This window comes from Mauremys reevesii, linkage group 1, assembly GCF_016161935.1.
Source record: "Mauremys reevesii isolate NIE-2019 linkage group 1, ASM1616193v1, whole genome shotgun sequence".
Taxonomy (NCBI): Eukaryota; Metazoa; Chordata; order Testudines; family Geoemydidae; genus Mauremys; species Mauremys reevesii.
In genome coordinates this window covers 125,807,046-125,830,400 of record NC_052623.1, presented here as the reverse complement: position 1 = coordinate 125,830,400, position 23,355 = coordinate 125,807,046, and the positions used below count along the sequence as shown (strand labels likewise).

At 45.1% G+C, this 23,355-nt stretch overlaps 2 protein-coding genes across 2 annotated transcripts in view; both read right to left on the bottom strand.

The window, feature by feature from the left end:
* Positions 1–4,583, bottom strand: part of NIPA2 (NIPA magnesium transporter 2) — a 39,334-nt gene extending 34,751 nt beyond the window's left edge. Inside the window, exon 1 of the mRNA XM_039525768.1 lies at positions 4,451–4,583. The gene's annotated coding sequence lies outside the window, so the exon portion shown is untranslated. The remainder of the gene's footprint in view (positions 1–4,450) is intronic.
* Positions 2,024–22,751, bottom strand: NIPA1 (NIPA magnesium transporter 1). The gene is made up of 5 exons (XM_039525745.1): positions 22,306–22,751; positions 13,153–13,200; positions 7,780–7,870; positions 4,451–4,611; positions 2,024–2,538 (listed from the first exon to the last, which is right to left on the bottom strand). Exons 1-5 carry the CDS (start codon positions 22,625–22,627, stop codon positions 2,027–2,029), a joined length of 1,134 nt encoding a protein of 377 aa, XP_039381679.1. The 5' UTR covers positions 22,628–22,751; the 3' UTR covers positions 2,024–2,026.
* Positions 22,752–23,355: the final 604 nt, after the last annotated feature.

Here is a 23,355-nt window from a genome sequence, read left to right as displayed (position 1 = left end):
ACTTTTAAAGTTAGAATTGAGCCAGATCCAGTTAGAGACAGGAAATAAAAAAACACTGCTATTTTCTGAACAAAGAGTAACAAAAATAAAATTTTTCATTATTTATCATTCATGATGTAAAAGGCTGTAGGTATACATGACGTGCAAGGCCACTTGAAAAGCTTTTCTTCATATGTGCTGGCTTTTGGCATCTCCATTTCAAGAGGTTCAGAAGATGGATGAGGAGGAGCTGGAGAGAAGAGGAGAATTCCTGCAGAAATGTATCAGCTCCAAGGATGATAGGAAGACCAAAGAATACATCTGCTATTTCAGTCTTCCCCTGCATAGAGACTGCTTATCATAACTTGGTTTTGAGATGTGGAAAGAGGTTGCTTTGGGACAGGGTAATCTTGTTGGTTTGGGATTGTATAATTTTAAAATTTGCATAAGCACCTAACATACGAGGATAGGAACTTTTTAATCAATAAAAACTTAAATAAGCAAACATACTTGGCCAAATAAGGACTAGGATGAGATATGACAGTCATGTTCACTTTGAACTGAGAAAGAATTTGGACACTTGCACAAGCCTTTAAAATACTGCTGCTGAACTACAACACAGCTGTGAAATACTGGATCTGAATGCGTGTGTACTGGGTTACTCAACTCCACCTTTCTGAAGACCATAATCTTACCCATCCTTCTTCTGAGCTAATCAAGAAATCTCACACCTGTGAATCTCACAAACTTTTTGCTCATACCAGTGCCAGTTCACAGCCTGATTTCATAATCGGCAAACTAGTGACATATAAGTCCATTTACTCATTATCCTGTTCTGAAGAACAATTTTGTCAATTAGCTACTTTATTAAATACATTCCTATATTCTGTTGTATAACTGGATTCTACATATACTGGATTGCTGTAAGTAGACCTCTTACCAGTTACTTCTCATTATGATTATAGATGTTCGCAGAAGCCATCAAAGCATCTCAGCATTGACTTCAGGCTTGTAAACCTTTCCAAAAATATTCTGACCTTTCTGTCTCCTTTACATGCTCATAATTTGAGTACAGTCAAATATTACAGACAACAAAACTGGATTTTTCTAACCTGTTACAAGCTCTCAGAAACAAACATTCAAATTAAATGATATTTTTAGATTACAAAGGCACTAGATAATCCACCATGTATACAGCAAGACTGTGCATCACTTCCACATCCTTCACGCTCTTCCTGTCCATTAACCGTGAAAAGCTCTTGGATGAATGCTGTATGTCTTAATGCACTTAAAAGAGTTATGAATAAAATGTATACCTGTAATCTGGATGCTAGTTCCAGCTGGATCTGTGAGCTAGTTTCAGTTGGTAAGTAAGTAGTGAAAGATTTTAAGGGTTAGATGCACTACTCTATACCAAGGACTTAATTTAGAACCCCCCAGTGCATTCACCTGTGTCAGTCCAAAGTGCGGAGGCAGTTACTGTACAAAGGACAATTCTGTAGACCACAATTCAAAACAACATTTGTTTCACAATTCACAGCCTGGACTGTGAACATATTGCTGTTTTAAGGAAATTAACAGAATTGTTCCATTTGCTTACAATTTTTTTTTAGGGCATAAACTATTCATGAAAGGTGCCAGACTGACTGCATTGGAAACTGATGTTCTCTGTCCACAGAACAAGGACATCATAGGCAGTCTAATGTAAAGATTTCCTACACTGGCCTGCCAGAATGTCATCAAACCTTTTCTGGATGGACCACCTTTTAGGGGCAAGGAGATACATCAGTCTCTATGCTGATTCATTCCTTAGCCTTCCTGTTGAGACAGTCAGCAATGATACCAATTAATGTCAACTTATTATGGTGATTTTGGGTATGTGGACAACTGTCCATTAAAACTGGATGAAGGCCACCAATTCATTTCACACAAGCTACCACTCTCTGAGGGTAACATCTGCCAATCTCAGTCATATTGGAATCAGTGACCTAGAAATGGAAGGCTCTGTATCATTCCCTGAGCCATCCAGTTCCCCTCAAATATGTTTTTAATCTGTCTTCACATTAGGTTTATTCAAATCCCCAATATTGAAGTTGAACTCCTTGAAGACTTGTATAAGAACAATTCCAATAGATACAGTGATGAATCCACAAGCCATCCCCAAGAAATCTACCACTCCCACATTACTCCACTCCCTAAAAAGGATGGCTGAGGCCAGCAGGACTAAAGTGGTGAACACGACGTAGTAGATGGCACCAAACACAGATGAGTCAAAACATTCCAGTGCCTTATTGATATACTTGAACTGAATGATGATGCTACATCCTAACACTGCCAGAAGAACCAAACAGAGGTACAAGGCTCTTTGACTTGATGGATTATTGTGGAAGATATCTTGAGCAGCCAGCCCAATGCCTTTTGTGCTGGGCACTGTGAAACTGCCCAACAGCGAGCAAATACTGATGTAAACCATAATATTAGTGGGTCCATGAGCTGGTGCTATCCAGAAGATAAGCAGGAGAAGCATGAGAAGTACTATGCAGAGGTAGCCCACAAACACTGAAAAAAACAAAGAAAACAAGGCAATGGCTTGTTAATGGCAAGGTAGAAACTTTTGCCTCAGGTAATTTATTAGAGATATTTAAAGGCTCAGTCATGAACCCATAAACATGGTAACGTATAAGGACATGTACACAAAGCTGAGGATCTCCTATCAACTAAAGAACAAAAGCCTTTGAAATTGGTTAAATCAATGTACAACTATGACAGTTGCTGTTTTTACCCTCTTTGTGCAAATCAAATAATAATGTATGAATACCAACTGTTTCACACTGTAACTCGATTTAAAGGTTTTTTTAAAAGCTGACATTATATTCCTATTAAAGTCCCCTATGAAGAATGGTTGCGATATAACCACATTCATAACTCTGACCTGAATTCCGCAAAGTACCTAAGCACATTCTTAAGTCCCATTAAAGTCAATGGGACGAATAGGACACACTTCAATAGTTAATTTTGGTCTGGTTGGACTATTAAAGGCACAAAAATATTTCCTTTACTAACAATTTTAGGTACACTTTAGGTTTGAGTTTTAGTGAAACTGAAAATGTTAAGTAGTTCCCAGTTTAGCATCTATGAAGCACAGAGAATATGCCAAACAACTAGCAGGTAAGGAAGGGTTTACAAGCAAGTCAGTCCAGTGAATAGCAGTAAAGAAAAGGAACTTCACAACGTGTTTTATTTGCCCATTCATATATGCCTCCTGTGTGCAAAAGCAAACATCCACTTGATACATAAGTAATGTATATGCGCACCATCAAAATAGATCCTATTAGACCTTAAAGCTATTTGGCAACAAGAAGCGCAAGGATTTTACCCATAAAGATTCAATTTTTGTTTAGAACCCCTTAAAGTGAGCTCCTGGAATTACAGTTTTGATTCTTTCCTTAAGAGGAAACTACATAAAACATCTCTTCATCATTTTAGGAAACAGGTTACAAGTCCAACTTACAGCCAAGTTGGTTTCTTCACTTAAAAAAAAATAATTTATTTGCAGTTCTTGAGTTACCATGCAAAAATGCAATGATTTTCATTGAAGGAAAAACTGAAATGGAGAATTATTTCAAAGCACTAAAAAAAAAACAACAACCCCACACTTTTGCGAAGTTGCAAACTTGAAAACTGAGCCTTTATTTCTTCTTTAGATCAGATGCTAGTCCTTGTTGTGGCTACTCTGCACCTCCTTGGTGACACAAAGCAACTGCAACATCACTTTAATCAGTTAGAGGATTCCGCCTGCATGGGAGAATCCTTAGGTGGTGCAGAAACTACTGTAGCTCCTATACCACCACTCCCTGTGTTCTCAACCCCTTGGCGTAGGGGGGGCATAACCAGCATGTCTCTATACTCCATTTAGCCCCAGTTTATAGAATGGCCCTTTGTGGCCAGAGGTAGTTGAATACGTTAGAGCAGACTAACTTATGCCAATAACTGGCTGGCTCCTGGGCAGCACGAGAAGCAGGAAACTACAAGCTCAGACAACCCAGGATTGGAGCCTTCGAATTTATCTGCTGGCCAGTTTCTAACTCAGGACAGTTTACCACTTAATCCATGTCTATTTAGTTTTTTTAATAAACAGCTTCATGACAGATGCTGTCAAAAGGTACATTTTCAGAAGTGCCTAAATCAAAGGGAGTTAGGCTCCTAATTCACTCAGGCCCTTTTCGAAAAAATTATATCTTTAATTTCTCCTTTATACATTATGTTGTTGGCACACACAGGGAATTCTAGTAAACTGAAGAGATGGTTTTCATGTAAGGAAACCATGGTGGTTTGTCTCCTTTATACCATATTTGCCTAGGAATGCAGAAGCCTTAATATCACTAATATTGCTGCTTTGGGGAAGCAACTGTTCCCTTCAAATAAGTGTTCCTGGACAGTGCTATCATAATTTTGTAAGAGAATGAAGTACCTGGATTTGTAAGCTTCTCTTCAAGCTCAGCCTGAGTCGTTACACTCTCAGATTTTGGGGAATGGATTATGAGAACAACAGACCCAGCACAGCTCAGCAGACATCCCAACTTGCCGAGAATGTTGAGTTTTTCTTTCAGTAAGTAAGAAGCTAAAATGGACCTTTCATAAAAAGTGGAAGAAAATTAAAATTAATCTAAATTATTCATTCTCTTAATACATATTTCTCAGCTAGGGTATTACTTGCCAGCCCTTCGTTTATTCCAAAAATAGTCTTCATGTAGCCCATTTATACGCTTCAGACCTGTCCCAAGACAGGGGAGAAAGGTAGAAAATAAATTCAGTCTTTATGTCCACTGAACCCTCGACCTCTTAGCTGAGAGCACAAGGGGGCCAGGCCAACTGTGAGGCAGACACCTATCCAGTGCAATCTGGTGGGAGATTACCAATCCATTTCACATGGGCCACAAGCAGTAAAGAGGTAGCAATGATTTTTGGTCACTAACACCACAGGCTGGATTCAAACACCCCTCCCCCCTTAAGCATCCAAGCCATGCACACCTCTGCCCCCCCCCCCCCCACCGCAGTACGCACAGCTACACCTCCAGGCTGCACACGTCTCTTCTCCCCCACCCAGCTACCACGGCAGCACCCCCCCAAGTAAATGGCCCAAACATACAAAATACACTGCTTGTTTAACTCTGTGTGATCATAACTGTTCAAGGCAAAGGAAGACATGACACCAACCCCAAACATTTTGCAGCTTAAAGTAGATGATCAATGCAGTTCAGATGCATAATTAAGGCTAGGTTTTAGTCATAGGTATTTTTAGTAAAACTCATGGACACGTCATGGGCAGTAAACAAAAATTCACATCCTGTGACCTATCCATGACTTTTACTATATACCCCTGACTAAATGACTAAAACTTGGGTGCAGGCAGGGCTGAGTGGGGTGGCCCAAGGAATGCTGTGGGTGCTCAGGGGGACAGGATGTGTGTGGCCCGGGCGGGGGGAGGAGTGTGCTGCCGTGGTAGCTGGGTGGGGGAGAAGAGACATGTGCAGCCAGGAGGTGTAGCTGCGGGTACTGTGGGGGGGGGGGGGGCAGAGGTGTGCATGGCTTGGATGCTTGAGGGGGGATGGGTGTTGCGCACCATGGGCACTTGGGTGTGGGGGGGAGGCAGCTTCCCTACCTGGTTCCTGGGAAGCAGCAACCTCCAGCTCCTAGCTCCACATGCTGCCTCTGCTCTGCCTCAAGGCCCAGTTCTGCAGCTCCCATTGTCTGGGAACTGCAGCCAATAGGAGCTGTGAGGGCGGTGCCTGCGGGTGGAGGCATCATGTGAAGCTAGGAGCTGAGGGAAGGGAGTTCCTGTCACCGTTCCGGGGAGCCACCCTCCTCCCCCAGGTAGGCACCACCCCAATCCCCAGCTCTGAGCCCCCGCCCAAACTCAAACTCCTGCTGCTGGGGAGCAGCAGGGCCCGAGACAGCTCCAGCAGCAGCCGGTGTGACTGCTCCCAGGCCAGCTGCTGCAGAAGTCACAGAGGTCCTGGAAAGTCACAGAATCTGTGACTTCTGTGACAAACACAGTGCCTTTTGCATAATACACCAATTAACACCACCTGGTGGAAAAAACTCCAGGGAGTGCACAGTTTTGTTTATTTTTAAATACTATTATTCTTTTATTGTGGTTTAACAGTTACATGCTGGATACTCTCAAAATATTTAGCTGCATATTACATTATTTTACGAATCTTTCTCCACACACACATGCACTGATGATAATGAAAGGTGTGGCAAGGGAAAAATCTTTGTTTGGAAAATTGGACCAAATTCAATAGGATGCAATACAATGTGTATTTGAGGTGGGGGCAGTAAAGGAGAGAAAGAATATGAAATAAACAAAAATAGAGGAAATCCAAGCAGCAGCAAAAAGGAAAGGGATCTATGAATGATAAGAGATTAAGCGTGTAGAAACATAAGAACGGCCATACTGGGTCAGACCAAAGGTCCATCTAGCCCAGTATCCTGTCTTCCAACAGTGGCCAATGCCAGGTGCCCCAGAGGGAATGAACAGAACAGGTAATCAAGTGATCCATCCCCAGCTCCTGGCAAACAGAAGCTAGGGATACCATCCCTGCCCATCCTGGCTAATAGCCCTGGATGGACCTATCCTCCATCAATTTGTCTAGTTCTTTTTTGAACCTGTTATAGTCTTGGCATTTACAACATCCTCTGGCAAAGAGTTCCACAGGTTGATTGTGCATTGTGTGAAAAAATACTTCCTTTTGTTTGTTTTAAACCTACTGCCTATTAATTTTATTTGTTCTTGTTATGAGAAGGAGTAAATAACACTTCCTTATTTACTTTCTCCACAGGAGTCATGATTTTATAGACCGCAATCATATTTCCCTTAGTCATCTCTTTTCCAAGCTGAAAAGTCCCAGTCTTATTAACCTCTCCTCATATGGCAGCCGTTCCATACCCTAATCATTTTTGTTGCCCTTTTCTGAACCTTTTCCAAGTCCAATATATTTTTTGTGAGATGGGGCGACCACATCTGCATGCAGTTTTCAAGATGTGGGAGTACCATGGGTTTATATAGAGGCAACATGATATTTTCTGTCTTATTATCTATCCCTTTCTTAATGATTCCCAACATTCTGTTCACTTTTTTGACTTCCACTGCATATTGAGTTGATGTTTTCAGAGAACTATCCACAATGGCTCCAAAATCTCTTTCTTGAGTGGTTACAGCTAATTTAGACCCCATCTTTTTATATGTATAGTTGGGATTATGTTTTCCAATGTGCATTACTTTGCATTTATCAACATAGAATTTCATCTGCCATTTTGTTGCCCAGTCACCCAGTTCTGAGAGATCCTTTTGTAGCTCTTCGCAATCTGCCTGGGAGTTAACTATCTTGAATAGCTTTGTATCATCTGCAAATTTCACCACCTCACTGTTCACCCCTTTTTCTAGATAATTTATGAATATGTTGAATGGGACTGGGCCCAATACAGAACCCTGGGGAACACCACTATTTACCTCTCTCCATTCTGAAAACTGACCATTTAACACCACAAACGTGGTGCAATTTTGATAATCTGTTTAAGTTGTTGATAATAGCTGACATTTAAACACTATTCATCTTTCTGGGCAAAGAGTCCATCAACTATGTTTATTACACTTCATTAAAATGTGAGAGGGGAAACTAATGTCCACAAGCATTATGTTTTCCTGATGGAACACAAATGGTCACTGATTTTATTTAGAATCTACATTTTGCTGGCAAGTAATGCAGCATTCAAATAAATAAATACAATTCTTACCCAAATGGAACGCCAAGAGCTCCTAGAGGAGTCACTAACACAGTTGGAACTGCAGTGTAGGCCAAGAAATTCCCAATTTGACCAAGTGCCACTGTTAAGAGAACCACAAAAGAGTTTTTTAAACCCCTTAGTAAATAGGAATAAAGAAAAGCTACTCAATGCTGGCTCATAACTACTGACCTGACTGGAAGATGAACATTACTGTACTGTTTAGTTCTCCCTATAACTTTTCAGTTATACAAAAACTAAATTTTCCAGCTGATTTTTTAATTTTTTTTTAAATAAAGGCTTTCTGTTTGCAAAAGAGAAGGCACCAAGAGAGCATCATCAATAATTCTGCTTATTAATGTTCTCTTCAATAATTTTTCATAATTAAATAGGGAAGAGAGTCAAGAGACTGAATTTGAAACCCTGTCATGGGTTGCACTCAAATTTCCTGATGTAGGTAGGTCTGAATTTAGGCATTCCATGTTCTATATTAGAGGTCAGCAACCTTCGGCACACGCCAATCAGGGTAATCCACTGGCAGGCCTTTTTTTTTTTTTTAATGTTGACCATCCGCAGGCACAGTTGCCCACAGCTCCCAGAGGCCGCGCTTTGCTGTTCCCAGCCAATGGAAGCTGTGGGAAGTGGCTACCAGCACATTCCTGCGGCCTGCTGCTTCCCACAGCTCTCATTGGCCGGGAACAGTGAACCCCAACTACTAGGAGCTGTGGGGCGGCCGTGCCTGCAGACGGTCAACGTAAACAAAACGTTTCATGGCTCCGCCAGAGGATTATCCTGATGGGTCACGTGCTGAAGGTTGATGACCCCGATCTAGATTCTAGAGCAGGGGTGGGCAAACTTTTTGGGCTGAGGGCCACATCTGGATGGGGAAATTGTATGCAGGGCCAGGGCAGGGGGTTGGAGGGAGTGCGGGATGTGGGAGGGGGTGCAGAGTGCAGGAAAGGCTCAGGGCAAGGGATTAGGGCAGAGTGGGGTGCAGGGTGTATGAGGGGCTCAGGGCAGGGAGTTGGGGTGCAAGGTGCAGGCAGGGGGCTCAGGGCAGGGAGTTGGAGCGGGATGCAGGGGGGTTTCAGGTTCCAGCCCAGCGCCGCTTACCTAAAGAATCTCCGGGGTGGCAGCAATGCACACCATGGCCAGTGCAGGGTCCCTGCACACCTGCCCTGTCCCCAGCCCCACGCCGCTCCTGGAAGTGCTGTGGCCCCTGAGGAAAGGGGGGGCAGAGGGCTCCGCATGTGCTGCCCTTGCCGCACCTCCAGGTACCTCCCCCGAAGCTCCCATTGGCTGCGGTTCCCTGTTCCCGGCCAATGGGAGCTGCAGGGGGCGGTGCCTGAAGGCAGTGCACGGAGCCCTCTGCCCCCCCACCTGGGGGCCGCAGGGATGTGGTGCCGGCAGCACCGCGGGCCAGATCCAAAGCCCTGAGGGGCCGGATCCAGCCCACAGGCCATAGTTTGCCCATCCCTGTTCTAAAGCAGGAGATATTTGGAATCCCATATAGCTGGCTATAGTGCCCCACAACTGCCTTCACCCTCACCGAGGGATGTGAGGAAACCACTGAGTGGGTACAGGGAGAGAAGAATATTCAAATATTAAATACTTTGTTAAAAGCTGTTGGATACTAAATTAAAACACAGATAACAGGACACGTGACAATCTGTGCACTATACAATATTCAGGGGGCAGATCCTCAACCAGCGTAACGCACCATGGAGCTATGACAATTTACACTAGCTGAGAATCTGCCCCTCACAGTCTTATACTAAAAATGGAATTCCAAATTGACCACATAACTACATAAAATAACTGTGCTGCGTTCTAAAAATATTGGCTAGTTTTAGAAATGCCAGCCCACCTTACAATAAGCCAGCTTTCATATTAGTTATCAATAATAATAAACAAAATCTTTGAGACTGAATGTGCAGTACAATATACTAGAAAAAAATGGAATTTCAAGTTGTGGCCATTACTAGCACTTAAAATCAAATCATTTCAAGAAACCAAGCCTTTCTGCACTCTGTCAAATACCATCGTCATTATACTACTTCTTTATACTTAACTAATGTTTTACATCTGCAAAGCACTATATAAACATTCATTCATTCACCAAATAAGTTCACAGCTCAGTAAAGCTGAGGTACCTCATAAGGAACACTGAAGAAAGAAAACAAATTTACAAGATATGGAGTATGGTGGCATTATGCTGACTCAATTCACTGGTGTTTCCTGTGCATGTAATACTGAATCTAGTGAGGTAGCCAGCAGTCAGTCAGCCACATCTTTAAAACCCAAGAGTCAGTCATGATCTTTGCATGCTGTCTTTACCTAGGACTGGATTATAGTTCCTCTAAGATCTGCTCTTTATTGAGCTCTCTCGTTTGTGTGCATGTTTTTTAAGCAAGTACATATGGCAGCTCTGGCTTGGAGATATTCAGAGTTGAAGGGAAAGACCTTGAACTGAAGAGAGAGTATGCTGGGTACACAATATCTTCCCTTGGACTCCCCACTGCTCAGTTGCTCAAATTAAAATTTGCTTTTTCATGGCTCAGATCCCCTGACTTCATGGTTGAGGTGGATTGCCAGAGCCCTAGTAGCTGTACAAAGACGAATACATAAGTATCTCTGAAATGCTACTCAAGTTAGTATTCTTCATTATTTGCATTGTAGTGGCTCCTAGGAGTCCTAGTCATGGAGTTGGAAACCACTGTTAGTCACTGTACAAATACAGAACAAAGAGATGGTCTCTGCCCCAAAGAGTTTATAATCTATGTTGAATTAACTCCTCAAACAGACCAAGAAAAATCAATAATAATCTTGGCCATGTTTCAGTATGCCTGAGCCAACGCCTTTGCTTCCTCTGAGCAGAAAATGATGAATCGGTTAGTTTTCTACATATGATTCAAGGAGTGGCACTTTGTGACTGCGGGCTGGTCTTCACTACGGTGCTGCAATCAATGCAGAAGGGGTCGATTTAGCAGGTCTAGTGAAGACCCATTAAATCAACCGCAGAGTCATCTCCGGTCAACCCCGGTACTCCACTTCTCCAAGAAGAGTAAGGTAAGTCAACTGGAGAGCATCTCCCATCGACGCAGTGCAGTGAAGACACTGCAGTAAGTCGACCTAAGCTATGTCAACTCCAACTATGTTATTCACGTAGCTGGAATAGCGTAACGTAGGTTGACATACCTCCATCCTGAAGACAAGCCCTATGTCCCACTACAGCCAATCTGCTTGTAGTATGCTTCTTACTTTGGAAACAGCAGCATCATGTTTAAAATGGTGGACCATCTTCTGGCAGAACACATACAGAGGTCTCATCAAGGCTATTTTTAATAAGGTTTCTTTTGCTGGGGAAAGCACTCTGAAACGTTCACATTGCAAACACTGGGAACGTGTGCAACACTTTCAGTGTTATCTTGGAAAACCACATGTTTTCTTGGAAAACTCTCAGTAGCAGGGTGCCATTTATTGAACACATTCAAAGGCATCTTTCTATAGCTGTTACCACTTGCCTGCTGTTAAGAGCTTTGCACTGCAGAACTATCCGTTCTTCTATTTATATGGATCCATCTCAGTAGTATTTGAGCTCTTCTTCTTTGAAGTCTGCAGTAATCCTGTAAGTTCCACCACCAAAAAACCCACCGGTGGTGTTTTTCTGGGTTTAGATATTTGCACTGAAATAGGAGCTGTAGTTTCCACAAGGCACTGTGGATATTTACTAGATTCCAAAGAATCAACCCTTCTTTGGGTTCCACAATTCTCTACCTGGCTCTTGCTGTTTGTGACTGGATTGAAATTCTGAATCCACAGCAATCTAGTTCAGTGATTCTCAACCAGGGGTACACGTACCCCTGGGGGTACTTAGAGGTTTTCGTGGGGGTACATAAACTCATAGACATATTTGCCTAGTTTTACAACAGGCTATATAAAAAACACTAGCAAAATCTGTACAAACTAAAATTTCATACAGATAATGACTTGTTTATACTGCTCTATATACTATACATTGAAACGCAAGCACAATATTTACATTCCAATTGATTTATTTTATAATTATCTGGTGAAAATGAGAACATAAGCAATTTTTCAGTAATAGTGTGGCTGTGACACTTTTGTATTTTTATGTCTGATTTTGTAAGCAAGTAGTTTAAGTGAGGTGAAACTTTGGGGTACACAAGACAAATCAGACTGCTGAAAGGGGAACAGTAGTCTGGAAAGGTTGAGAGCCACCGTTCTAGTTAACTCTTTCCATGGTGCTTTTATAAGCTGCTAGATGCTTAGTTTTGACATGCTAGCTGATGGATAATAGCCAACACATCATTCTCTTGAGCAATTTTGGCTTCACAAAACTCAGTCAGTTGGCTTACTCAGGGTTATGTTGACTCACTGAAAAAACCCTCTCTCTTATTCTCACTCCTTCTGTCCAGATATTCAAAACAAAATGAGGAGACAGGCTCATTTTAAACACTATAGAACAGAATTGCTACTGCACCCAGCTTCCAGTGGTCAGAGCAGAGTAGCAGGGCTGTCATGGAGCAGATTACAGATTCCCAAATTCCATCCCAACCCAGGTTCAAGAAGCATGGGTGGTACTCTGGAGACAGAGGAGCACTCTGCTGGCTTTACACTTGCTGCAGAAGACTTTCCCACATGAAGAGAATTCTCATCGAGGAATCTGGTGGTTTCCATTTCCTTTGCACCACTTGAATTGTGCAAGGAACACTACTGAAAGTCTAATGACTATTTGCGATTTACATACGTTGAAGGAACCCGTATCACAGCAATACTAATAATCCAACAGATTTGATTAGAGTACAAAGATAGGACGCCATCTTTCCCACTAACTGAACTGAGAATTGAAAATGCTAGCTACTCTGTATCTTTTCTTGGACTCCACATCACCAATCCATTCAGCATAATAAATGAGACTATTTGTGCGAGTAAGGTCTGTATTCATCTCATATCCAGCACTGCCCAAGGATTCAGCAGCCTACTTTTTGCAGTAGAGTGACAAAAATTTACTATAGCTAGAAATGACAAAATACTAAAGGTGAAAGTTGGCTAAGTGTTTTCTGATCTAAAAATTAACATATAATAAATAAGCCTTATGGTATGGAATTACAATTTCTTATTAAACTGCCTTTAAAAAAAATTGACCTTACTATCACAATTCACAGATGCATCACAGGCACAGTTATTGTGTGAGTGCTAATAATTTCCATATCAAAGGTTTCTTACATTTTGGTAGAAAGATAACTCTGAAGGCTAATGAGATGTGCTAAAATCAACACTACAATACATGATAGGCTATTTAAAATCCAATCATCTATGCTATTCCATTCTTTACATTATCTTACAACATTAGATACTTACTTGCAATAGTACCAGACCACCATACTATATCTGTTAAATATGAAGTACCTAGAAGAGGCAACATGGGAAAAGAGTGGATGAGTGCTATTGCAAAAAATATAAAAGAGCAACATTAAAGCTACACTAATAAATTATTTTCACACACTCTCGCACACAGTTGTAAAGACATTAGAAAAAAACTATGATGGTAGCTCAATGGTTTGAGCATTGACCTGATAAACCCAGGGTTGTGAGTTTAATCCTTGAGGGGGCTATTTAGGGATCTGGGGCACAAATCTGTCTGGGGATTGGTCCTGCTTTGAGCAGGGGGTTGGACTGGATGACCTCCTGAGGTCCCGTTCAACCCTAATATTCTATTAATCTGGCCTAACTAATCCTGGTATGCTTTCTTGATGCATCTGATCATTAGAAATTCAGTTTCAAGTGCTTATGAAATATCCTCATCCTATATTAAAGGAAGCCTTGACATATCCACAAATGTTTCTGAAGATTCTATTCACCATACATGCCATTACCAGGAGATAGGGTTATCTTTCAGAAAATCTGGCCTAAGAGGCAAAGAATAATTTCTACAAGCCAATTTCACTGGGACAAATTTAAGATACTTACAGAGAAATCTGTGAGAGAAAATGTTTGGGTGTGGACATTTGGCAAGCTCTTAGTCTCCTGTGGCTATGTGATCTAGGCCTTCTCTGGGATGTGAACATGTTACATTTCAAAGACATGGGTGAAAACTCCAGACTGTTCTTTAACTGCCTGCCTACCAATCTTGAGACTGTATATTTTCATTATATCATCAGACAATTGTTATGGATTTTTCATCTACTATTTTACCTTAGACTTTTAACGTGGAATTTACTAGGGAGCTGTGATATTCTTAAAACTTGACTAAAAGAAAGGTATGATTTTTCAGGACACACTTTACAAATCATGAGTTTTATTTTCCTATTGGAGAATCCTAAAGAAAATCAATATTAAAAAAAAGCTGTAAGAGTCCAAGGTCCATTATGAGTTACAATAAGTCCTGGACCAGAGCAAAAAAATAGAAAACCATGTTAAAATAAATTAATGCCTGTCCAAATACTACTAAATATTTTAAGGTCTAATATCTTGCAGACCATCAAGGCTAGACACCAGGAAAACTCTCAAGGAGCATAATATTTGTGTTTATCTGGGGTAGTCTGCAAGGTGTCAGACATTAACTTCACATTATTCTGGTTATTATTTCCTGCCCATATGCCCACACTTTAGTTCTGCTCTTACTTTAGCAGATGCTCTCTTACAAATTGCTAGAAATCGAACCAATGTTGTACTCATCAGCTGAAAGTTCAGAATCCCAAATGGCATAAAGCAATAACCTTTAACTCTAGGGACTTCTAAAATAATGGCTGCTAAAACCACATCGGAATTGAAATGGGAGAAAAAAATATGACAGTAAGCACTAGGATCAGCTTTTGAGTGGGTGTCTAATTTATCAAATGTTTTACATTTCTGTTACTGCATATAAAATAAAAATGTCTCAATAGTTGTACAAATTACACAAAATATCAACACTAGTAAATTAACTTCACAAAATATTTGTCCCCCTACTGCTGTTCCTCTCCAAGCACAGTTTGATAGTATCTCACTGGTTCAGTTCACTAGTGAAGCAAAAACTCAAAGAGGCAAATACCATGCTGTCAATTATGGACCTAATGCAAAGCCTACTGAAATCAATGGAAAGACACCCTCTGACTTCAATGAGCTTTGAATCATGCCTTATGTTAGTTCTGACTTCCACATTCAAGCAATGCTGGCCCGAAATATTTAAATGGAGAAAACACTGGCCTCCAATCTTTTAGGATTCCACACTTCATATTTTTGCTACTTAATTTTGCTGGGCTTTTGTAGCTCCCTCTTGTATACAGAAATTAGGAAATGCTGTCCTCAGTAGGTTGGCACTCAAATTTTGCCAAGAAAAAAAACATAGTGGAGATACAAGTAACTTTTCAATTTATTTTGTGTCATTAATGTTATTTTAAATATTTGACATTCAACTACCAATACTGAAAAAAAGTTAAATTATGTGAATTTGAGAGTTCACGACTTTAGCATAATTCTTTAAATATGGTTAGGTCCAAGCTACACAGCAAAATGGAAATTTGATTTACTTATCCTGGGAATGACAATGTTGTAGCCAGGTTACTCCCGAAATGTGTTTGTTGTGTAAATATCACTTGTGAATGAAAAAAAAACAAAAATAAAGCACAAAGAATCCAACAAAAATTAATCTTGTGTTTACAAAGCATATTCCTAGGGGAATTCTGCACCACTGCTCATGTGTAGAATTCATGTCCCCCACAGATTTCTTTGCTTCCCCACAAAAAAATGACTTTCTGACAGAGAAGCAAAGGAAAGCTGCAAGAGCAGTAACACCAGGGGCGGCTCCAGGCCCCAGCACGCCAAGTGCGTGCTTGGGGTGGCATGCCGCGGGGGGCACTCTGCCTGTCGCCGGGTGGGTAGCAGGCAGGTCCGGTGGTGGACCTCCCGCAGGCGTGCCTGCGGATGCTCCACCAGAGCCGCGGAACCAGCAGACCCTCCGCAGGCACGTCTGCGGGAGGTCCACTGGAGCTGCGGGACCGGCGACCGGCAGAGCGCCCCCCCGTGGCATGCCGCCGTGCTTGGGGCGGCGAAATGCCTAGAGCTGCCCCTGAGTAACACACCACTCCCTAGCAGCGCAGGTACATTTTTTCAGGCACCAAGAGCAGCTGGCAGAAAGGTAAATCACCGCAGGGCTGGGGACACACCAGCCATTGGCTCCTACCCTGAGCCGGGATCAGCTGCTAGCCCCAGCTGGGCTAGAGGCAGGAGAGGACAGGACTTCCGCTTCCCCTGGAAGGAATGGCTGGGACTGTGTCAGACCCAGCCCCAGAAACCTGCCCCAGCTGCAGGAAGCTCAGCATCCTCTCCTGCTACCTGCCCCCATTGCTCCTCAGCTACAGAGGGAGGGGTCACTGTACAGGGAGCTGCTCCCCCATCTGCCCAACCCCCGTACATCCGGACCTCCCATACCCAGACACCCCTGCCAAGCCTCACCCTGTATGCCCAGAACCCCACTAGACCTCCATACCTGAACCCCACCCCACTGAATCTCAACCCTTGTATCTGGAGCCCCCTGCACTCAGACCTCCGCCTCTGCACCCAGACCACCCCCCCAGAGCTCCCTGAACTCCCTGATGAGCCTGAGCCCCACATCCAGACTCCCATACCACTGACCCAACTAGCTGCACCCAGACCCCCACCCCACTATGTCCTACTCCTCCAGCACTGAGATGCCCCTGCTGAGACCCCACACCCAGGCCCCTCCACTGAGCCCCAACCACTTTCACCTGGAAGCCCCTGCAGAGTCCCATTGCCTCTGCACCTGGAACCTCCCAACGAGCCTCTGTGCATCCAGATTCCCCCACACCTAGACCCCCACTGAGTTGCCTGCACCCAGATTGTCCCACACATAATCCTCTCATCCCACCCCCGGATTCTCCCTCACTGAGCCGCTCCACGCTTGGATCCTGCCTGGTTGAGCCTGCCTGCCCCACACCTGTGTGCCTAGCACAGAGGGACAGGATTCCAGTGTGTTTCTGGGTCAGGCCCAGGCCTTGTGCTATGTCAGGGTTGGGTGCAGCATCACCACTGAATCCGTGCCCCGGGGTTGGGGAAACTGTAGAGTGATCTCCCACCTTCATACAGCCAGTGGCCTGTGCTCCCAGCTGCCATGCTGGAGCCTCTGCATTTATTTATTGACAAATAAAACTTGCAGAATTGTAAAATATTGGGTGCAGAATTTTTAATTTTTTGGCACAACATTTTAAATTTTTTTGGCACAGAATGTCCTCAGGAGTAAAAGCAGCAGTGTGTACAGGGCCTTAAAATGTCACACAATGCTGCAGTTGTGGAAAATGCAAAATAAACTTGTTAGATCATGCTGTCAGCTAGTAGTAATGCAGTTGCAAGTTGCTTGTTATACTTGAATGAGTCCATCACAAACACATCAGACACAGCCTGATCTTGAAATGTGAGCTGGTCCTAGACCAGTAATATAAAAAAAATTCTGGAGGTCATATCTAAGGCCTGGTCTACACGGAGGGGGGGGGGGGGTGTCGAACTAAGGTACGTAACTTCAGCTACGCGAATAGCATAGCTGAAGTCGAACTACCTTAGTTCGAACTGCCTACCTGTCCAGACGCCGTGGGATCGAAGTCCACGGCTCCCCCGTCGACTCCGCCACCGTTGTTCGCGGTGGTGGAGTTCCGGAGTCGACGGGAGCACGTTCGGAGTTCGAACTATCGCGTCTAGATTAGACGCGATAGTTCGAACTCCGAGAAGTCGAACTCTACGCGTCGACCCGGCGGGTAAGTATAGACCTACCCTAACATGTTCTGGTAATTTGAATAGATTTTCCATAAGAGTTCCCTACAAATATATACAAATACAAAAAGAATGACTGCAGTGCAACACACAGTCTATGAGTTTCCTCTTATAATCATTCCAATGCAGGGATCTGGGGGTGTGGACAGACAAATGTTGCTATTTCTTACAGATACATTCAAAGCATAAAAACTCTGTTAGGAAATAATTTCATGCTTTAGAAAACTGTGACTTCAGAACACACAAAAAACTGACAAATTGTGAATTTGTAATAATCATGTTGATTTGTCAGAAACATTTAACTGGGCAGCACAATGAGCTATTGCTCTACATTTTTACCTTAGGAACCCAACTTCACATTAAGGCTTACAGTTATATAATAAAGAAAAAAAAGTCTGGTGGTTTTATAATACTTGGTGGGCATTTCTTCACAAGACAAGATAACCACATAATTCAGCATAATTGGCAGTGTGCGCTTATGAGAGAACCAGAACAAAGAGGGGGTGCAAATAAGAAAGTTAGCTGGAAGTTGAAGCTAGACAAATTAAGACTGGAAATAAAGCATAAATTTTTAATGCTGAGAGTTATTAACCATTAGAACAATGTATCAAGGGTCCTGGTGGGTTCTCCCTCCCTGACAATTTTTAAATCAAGATGGGATGTTTTCTAAGAAATCTGCTGTAGGAATTATTTTAGGGACATTCTATGGCCTGTGTTACACAGAAGGTCAGACTAGATGATCACATGGTCCCTTCTGGTCTTAGAATCTATGAAAGAACAAAATGGAGATTCATTGGTACAACTCTTTGGAAAGAGTTTTTACATCTTTCTCTAGCCAGCAACAAACAGGGCTTTGGAGCTGTGCTCCAGCTCCACTCCAGCTCCAGGCAAAAACCTGCAGCTCCACTGCTCTGGAGCTGCTCCACGCTCCAGCTCCGGGCTCCGCTACAAAGCCCTGTTCTCAAATGTACATAAAATATTACAAGAATAATATTTGTTTTTAAATCAAAGATCATCAGTGGTGCTGCAGTATTTCATGAAGTGAGCAACTGATCCATAGACTTAGAAGTACATTGATGACTATGCCTAACTCATCTTGACTGTTTCAGTTTGACTTCATATCTGGGTTTTGTTATTATTACACCTCTAACTCGATATAACACTATCCTTGAGAGCCAAAAAATCTTACCGCGTTATAGGTGAAACTGTGTTATATTGAACTTGCTTTGATCCAACGGAGTGCGCAGCCCTCCCACCTGGAGCACTGCTTTACCGCGTTATATCCAAATTTGTGTTCTATCAGGTGGCGTTATATCGAGGTAGCGGTGTATTTCTTGCTATTCACTCCAACCATTGACTTCTGATATCAAAATATTTTAACTTTATGGGTGAACTTTGAAACCAACTCACGTGACTATCCACAATCAGAGAAGTTTCATGTGCTGTATTTTACAATCAAGTTTGCTCAGGCAGCAGGACTGAATAAATTTCATAACTGGACATCCAAATCAAAGATGTCAGTTCCTTAACATTAGAGCATGGATTTTTTCTATGTAGAGTACCTTCTCTCTCCACCCTAATTGCTCCTAAAGGAAGAGCATGAAAGCCCTTGCTGGTGCTTTCTGCTTTGAATAGCTGATATGGGATAAAAAACCTCAGTAATTTAATGTCCAGGTGACAGTTAAAGACATGACAGAGAGGAATGGATTCCCAAATTACTTTCAGTAAAAGGCTGGGGGTTTATATTTCTTCCCCTATCTAGAGTCAGAAGGTGGGTGAGGGTCCAATAAAACATATTACAGTACAACTTCTGTTGGTGAGAGAGACAAGCTTTCAAGCTACACAGAGCTCTTCTTCAGGTCTGGGAAATGTACTCCCAGAGCATCACAGCTAAATATGGTGGAATGGACTGTTTAGCATGAGTAATTAGCACATATTCTAAGGCAGTGGTTTTCAAACTGCAGGTCTCAACTCGGTAAGGAATGTAAGACACAGTCGCGGTGGCTCTGGTCAGCACCACTGATTGGGCCATTAGAAGTCCCATCAGCGGTGCTGCCTGGCTAAGGCAGGCTAGTCTCTACCTGTTCTAACACCGCCCCGGAAGTGGCCAGCACCAGGTCCGGCTCCTAGGCAGGGGAGGGGCACGAGGCTCTGTGCACTGCACCCGCCCCAAGCACCATTAGCCAAGGGAAGTTGAGGGGAGGCGGTGCCTGTGGGCAAGAGCCGTGCAGAACTGCTTGCACACCTGCACCTAGGAGCCAGACCTGCTGCTGGCTGCTTTGGGACACCACGTGGTCCACGGTGCCAGGACAGGCAGGAAGTCTGCCTTAGCACTCCCACTGTGCCGCTGACCAGGAGCCGTCCGAGGTAAGCCCGCACCCCAACCCTGTGCCCCAATTCCCTGCCCCAGCTCTGAGCCCAAACTAGAAGCCCCATCCTGAACCCCTAACCCCTCATCCCTGGCCCCACCCCAGATCCTGCACCCCCAGCCCAGACCCCTCCTGCACCCCCTACCCCAGCCCTGAGCCCCCCCAACTGAGCCCCCTCCTGCACCCCAAACCTCTCATCCCTGGCCACACCCCAGATCCTGCAGCCCCTGCCCCTGCCTTGAGCCCCCCCAAACTGAGCCCTGCACTCCTGTACCCCAAACCCTTCATCCCTGGCCCCACCCCAGAGCCTGCACCCCCAGCCCATAGCCCTGACCCTCCCCCGCACCTTAACCTCCATCCCCAGCGTTGAGCCCTCCCCAAACCTGGAGTCCCCTCCAGCCCCCCAACCCCACAATACCAGCCCCACCCCACAGCCCTCATGCCTGCACTCCAACCCTCTGCCCCAGACCTGAGCCCCTCCCACACCCCAAACCCTCATCCCCAGCTCCACTGTGTCACGGGCATCAACAATTTTCTTCAACTGGATCGCCAGAAAAAAAAAAAGTTTGAAACCACTGTTCTAAGGGACCATTCAAGGTACACAGTGTCTATGAGGACCGATAGGACCGATATAGAGCTATTTCTTTGTGAAAAGTGTTCATCCTAAGGTCATAGGGTGTTTTTGTCTTTTATCGTTTTTCTGTGTAAGTTCATTTGAGAGCATAGTCTGGTTTCACTAACACAGTTGTTACTGGGGCATTTAGTGCACAAGATGAAGTATACCATGTTGTGATAGACATATAGAAAATCCATGGTTCTTGAAAGGTGTGTTGTGGGGAGGGGGGTGTTCATTACAGCAGTGGAGTTCATTACTGCACAAAGCAATCACTCTATGTCTGACCTGTATCAGAGGGGTAGCCGTGTTAGTCTGGATCTGTAAAAGCAGCAATGAATCCTGTGGCACCTTATAGACTAACAGACGTTTTGCAGCATGAGCTTTCATGGGTGAATACCCACTTGCATCCGACGAAGTGGGTATTCACCCACAAAAGCTCATGCTGCAAAACGTCTGTTAGTCTATAAGGTGCCACAGGATTCTATGTCTGACCTATCAGTCTTCATCATCAAAGGAAACCTATACAACACATTCAAAAGATGAGCGTGGGACCTTAAATTCAAAACTCTTGTAGACACTAAAAATTATGGACTGAATAGAGACACTGGATTTATGGCTTGTTACAGAAGTCTGTAACCCACTAACCCTCTCTTTTTGTTTATGACTGCAGAGGTGTTAATGGGCCACTCTCCCTTAAAAGGGGTGCTAACTACTTATGCCAAACAATCTGTTCCACTTGCATTTAGCTATAGGAGTACCTTTCCAGACCTGAAGAAGAGCTTTATAGGGCTCAAAACGTTGTAGAAGTTGGTCCAATAAAAGATATTACTTCACCCACCTTGTTTCTGTAATATCCAAAGACCGACGTGACTACAGCTACATTGCATGTAACAAAAGAACCTAACTAGAATCCACAGATTTGGTTTTGGCAGACTAGAAAAGAATCCAAACTTCTCTATCTAGACAGAAGTACATTTTCTTTCTCTCCCACACCATTGCCATGATTTTACTATCATTCTGTAAGTATAGTATAGCCAAGGTACTCAGCAGATCCATTGGGCCCTTTCCCTCTTTAGCCAGCAATAACTCAGATCATAGGACCTGCACTCCAACTATATATATATTTTTAACTTTCTTACTAATTCATTGGAGCAATCAGCTTAAGACGAGTGCAGAGACAAGGGAAATGGGCAGGGAAGGTTGAAAGGAAAGAACATGAAGTTCAAGGACCATGGTGAAGAGTTTAAGTTACAGTGAGGCCAGACCCGTTCTGTAACAGCCACACGGGCTGAAACTGTCTTGCTCTCCTCTCTAAAGCAGTGCGGCAGCATTAGACAGAGCATCCTCCCCCTACCCCCATGCACTGAGCACCTCAGCCCGCCCCTCAAGCTATTCGAAGGGGCTGAGTGCCTCCCCCCACAGGTTATCTATAGGGAGGGAGCAGAAAAGGACCTCTCCCTTTGGGGGAGCAAAGGCTGCCTCTGGCAATGGGAGACGCTCTAGAAAGGGGAAATGCATGAGGTTGCAAGGGCTACCGTGTACGCCAGGGAGGGTGTGGGTGTGTGGTGTGTGCTAGAGCCACCCCATCTGCAGTGGGGTGGCCACCAGCCGGGCAGGGGCTGATCCTCACCCCGGGCTGTGAGGGAGGCATCCGGGGTGGGGGTGGGGATCGCCGCCGGGCGCCGAGGGGGTAATGCAAAGCGTTAAGGCGGGGCTGGCTTTTCCCGGGGGCGAAGGGGGTGCCGGGCGCCGCAGCCCCCGTACCTCGTCCTCTCGCCCGCACGATCCCTTTCTTCTGCAGCACGAAGGTGGAACCGTTCACCAGGCTGGAGACCACCGCCACGCTCAAGCCCAGGGAGACGGCGGCGGGGCCGGGGCTCTGCGCGGCCCCTTCTTCCCCCGCGGCTGCACCCACCGGCATCCTCATGCCCGGCAGCACCGCAGCGCTCGCGTCCCTGCAGCCAGCCCGGAACCGGCCGCGCCAGCCGCCGCTCTGCGGGACCCGCCCCGAGCCGCCCAGGCCCCACCCCCGCCCGCCGCTGCCGGGGGCGGAGCTCAGCGGCCTCTGGCAGCCGAGCCGCCGCATAGCTGCCGCGCCTTACGCCATCCCCCCTGCCCGCGGCGGCGAGAGAGGGGCGAGGCCCCCGCCCGCCGGTAGCAGCGCTCCGTGAGGCAGCGGCCGCCGCACGTCCTGCCCGCCCAAGCGCTGGTACCCTGGCGCCGCATTGCGCCGCGGCCCCACGGCGGAGTAGCATTATGACATCATGGTTGCAGCCTATTGTCATGTCATGGCGTCACACAGCACTGGAATGTGGCACCACGTCATGGTGCGGTGCAGCCGCTGACCCTCATGACATAGCGTTGAGGGAGACAGTCAAGGTGGGTGCAGGGCCGCCCAGAGGATTCCGGGAGCCCGGGGTCTTCGGCGGCGGGGGGCCCTTCCGTTACGGGACCCGCTGCCGAAGTGCCCCGAACACCCGCGGCCGCCCCGCCGCCAAATTACCGCCGAAGCGGGACCCGCCGCCAAAGTGCAGCCCGGTCTTCGGCGGTAATTCGGCAGAGGGGGGTCTTCGGGGCACTTCGGCGGTCCCGGAAGGGAAGGGCCCCCCGCCGCCAAAGACCGGGAGCGAAGAAGCTCCTGCGCCCGGCCCCGCAAGACTTTTCCGGGGCCCCTGGAGCGGGGTCCCTCACTCGCTCCAGGGGCCCCGAAAAACTCTCGTGGGGGCCCCTGTGGGGCTTGGGTCCTGGGGCAAATTGCCCCTCTTGCCCCCCCCCTCTGGGCGGCCCTGGGTGGGTGTGCTGGTAATAAGGTGT

Bases quoted from the DNA above. Each gene is read 5' to 3' on its own strand.
- NIPA1 (XM_039525745.1), bottom strand. From the start codon at position 22,627: ATGCGGCGGCTCGGCTGCCAGAGGCCGCTGAGCTCCGCCCCCGGCAGC. The intron at 4,612-7,779 runs GTAAGAATTGTA...TTTTTATGAAAG, and splicing joins GCTCTTGGCGTTCCATTTGG to GTCCATTTTAGCTTCTTACT. The intron at 2,539-4,450 runs GTACTTCATTCT...TGTTTTTTTCAG, and splicing joins AGAGAAGCTTACAAATCCAG to TGTTTGTGGGCTACCTCTGC.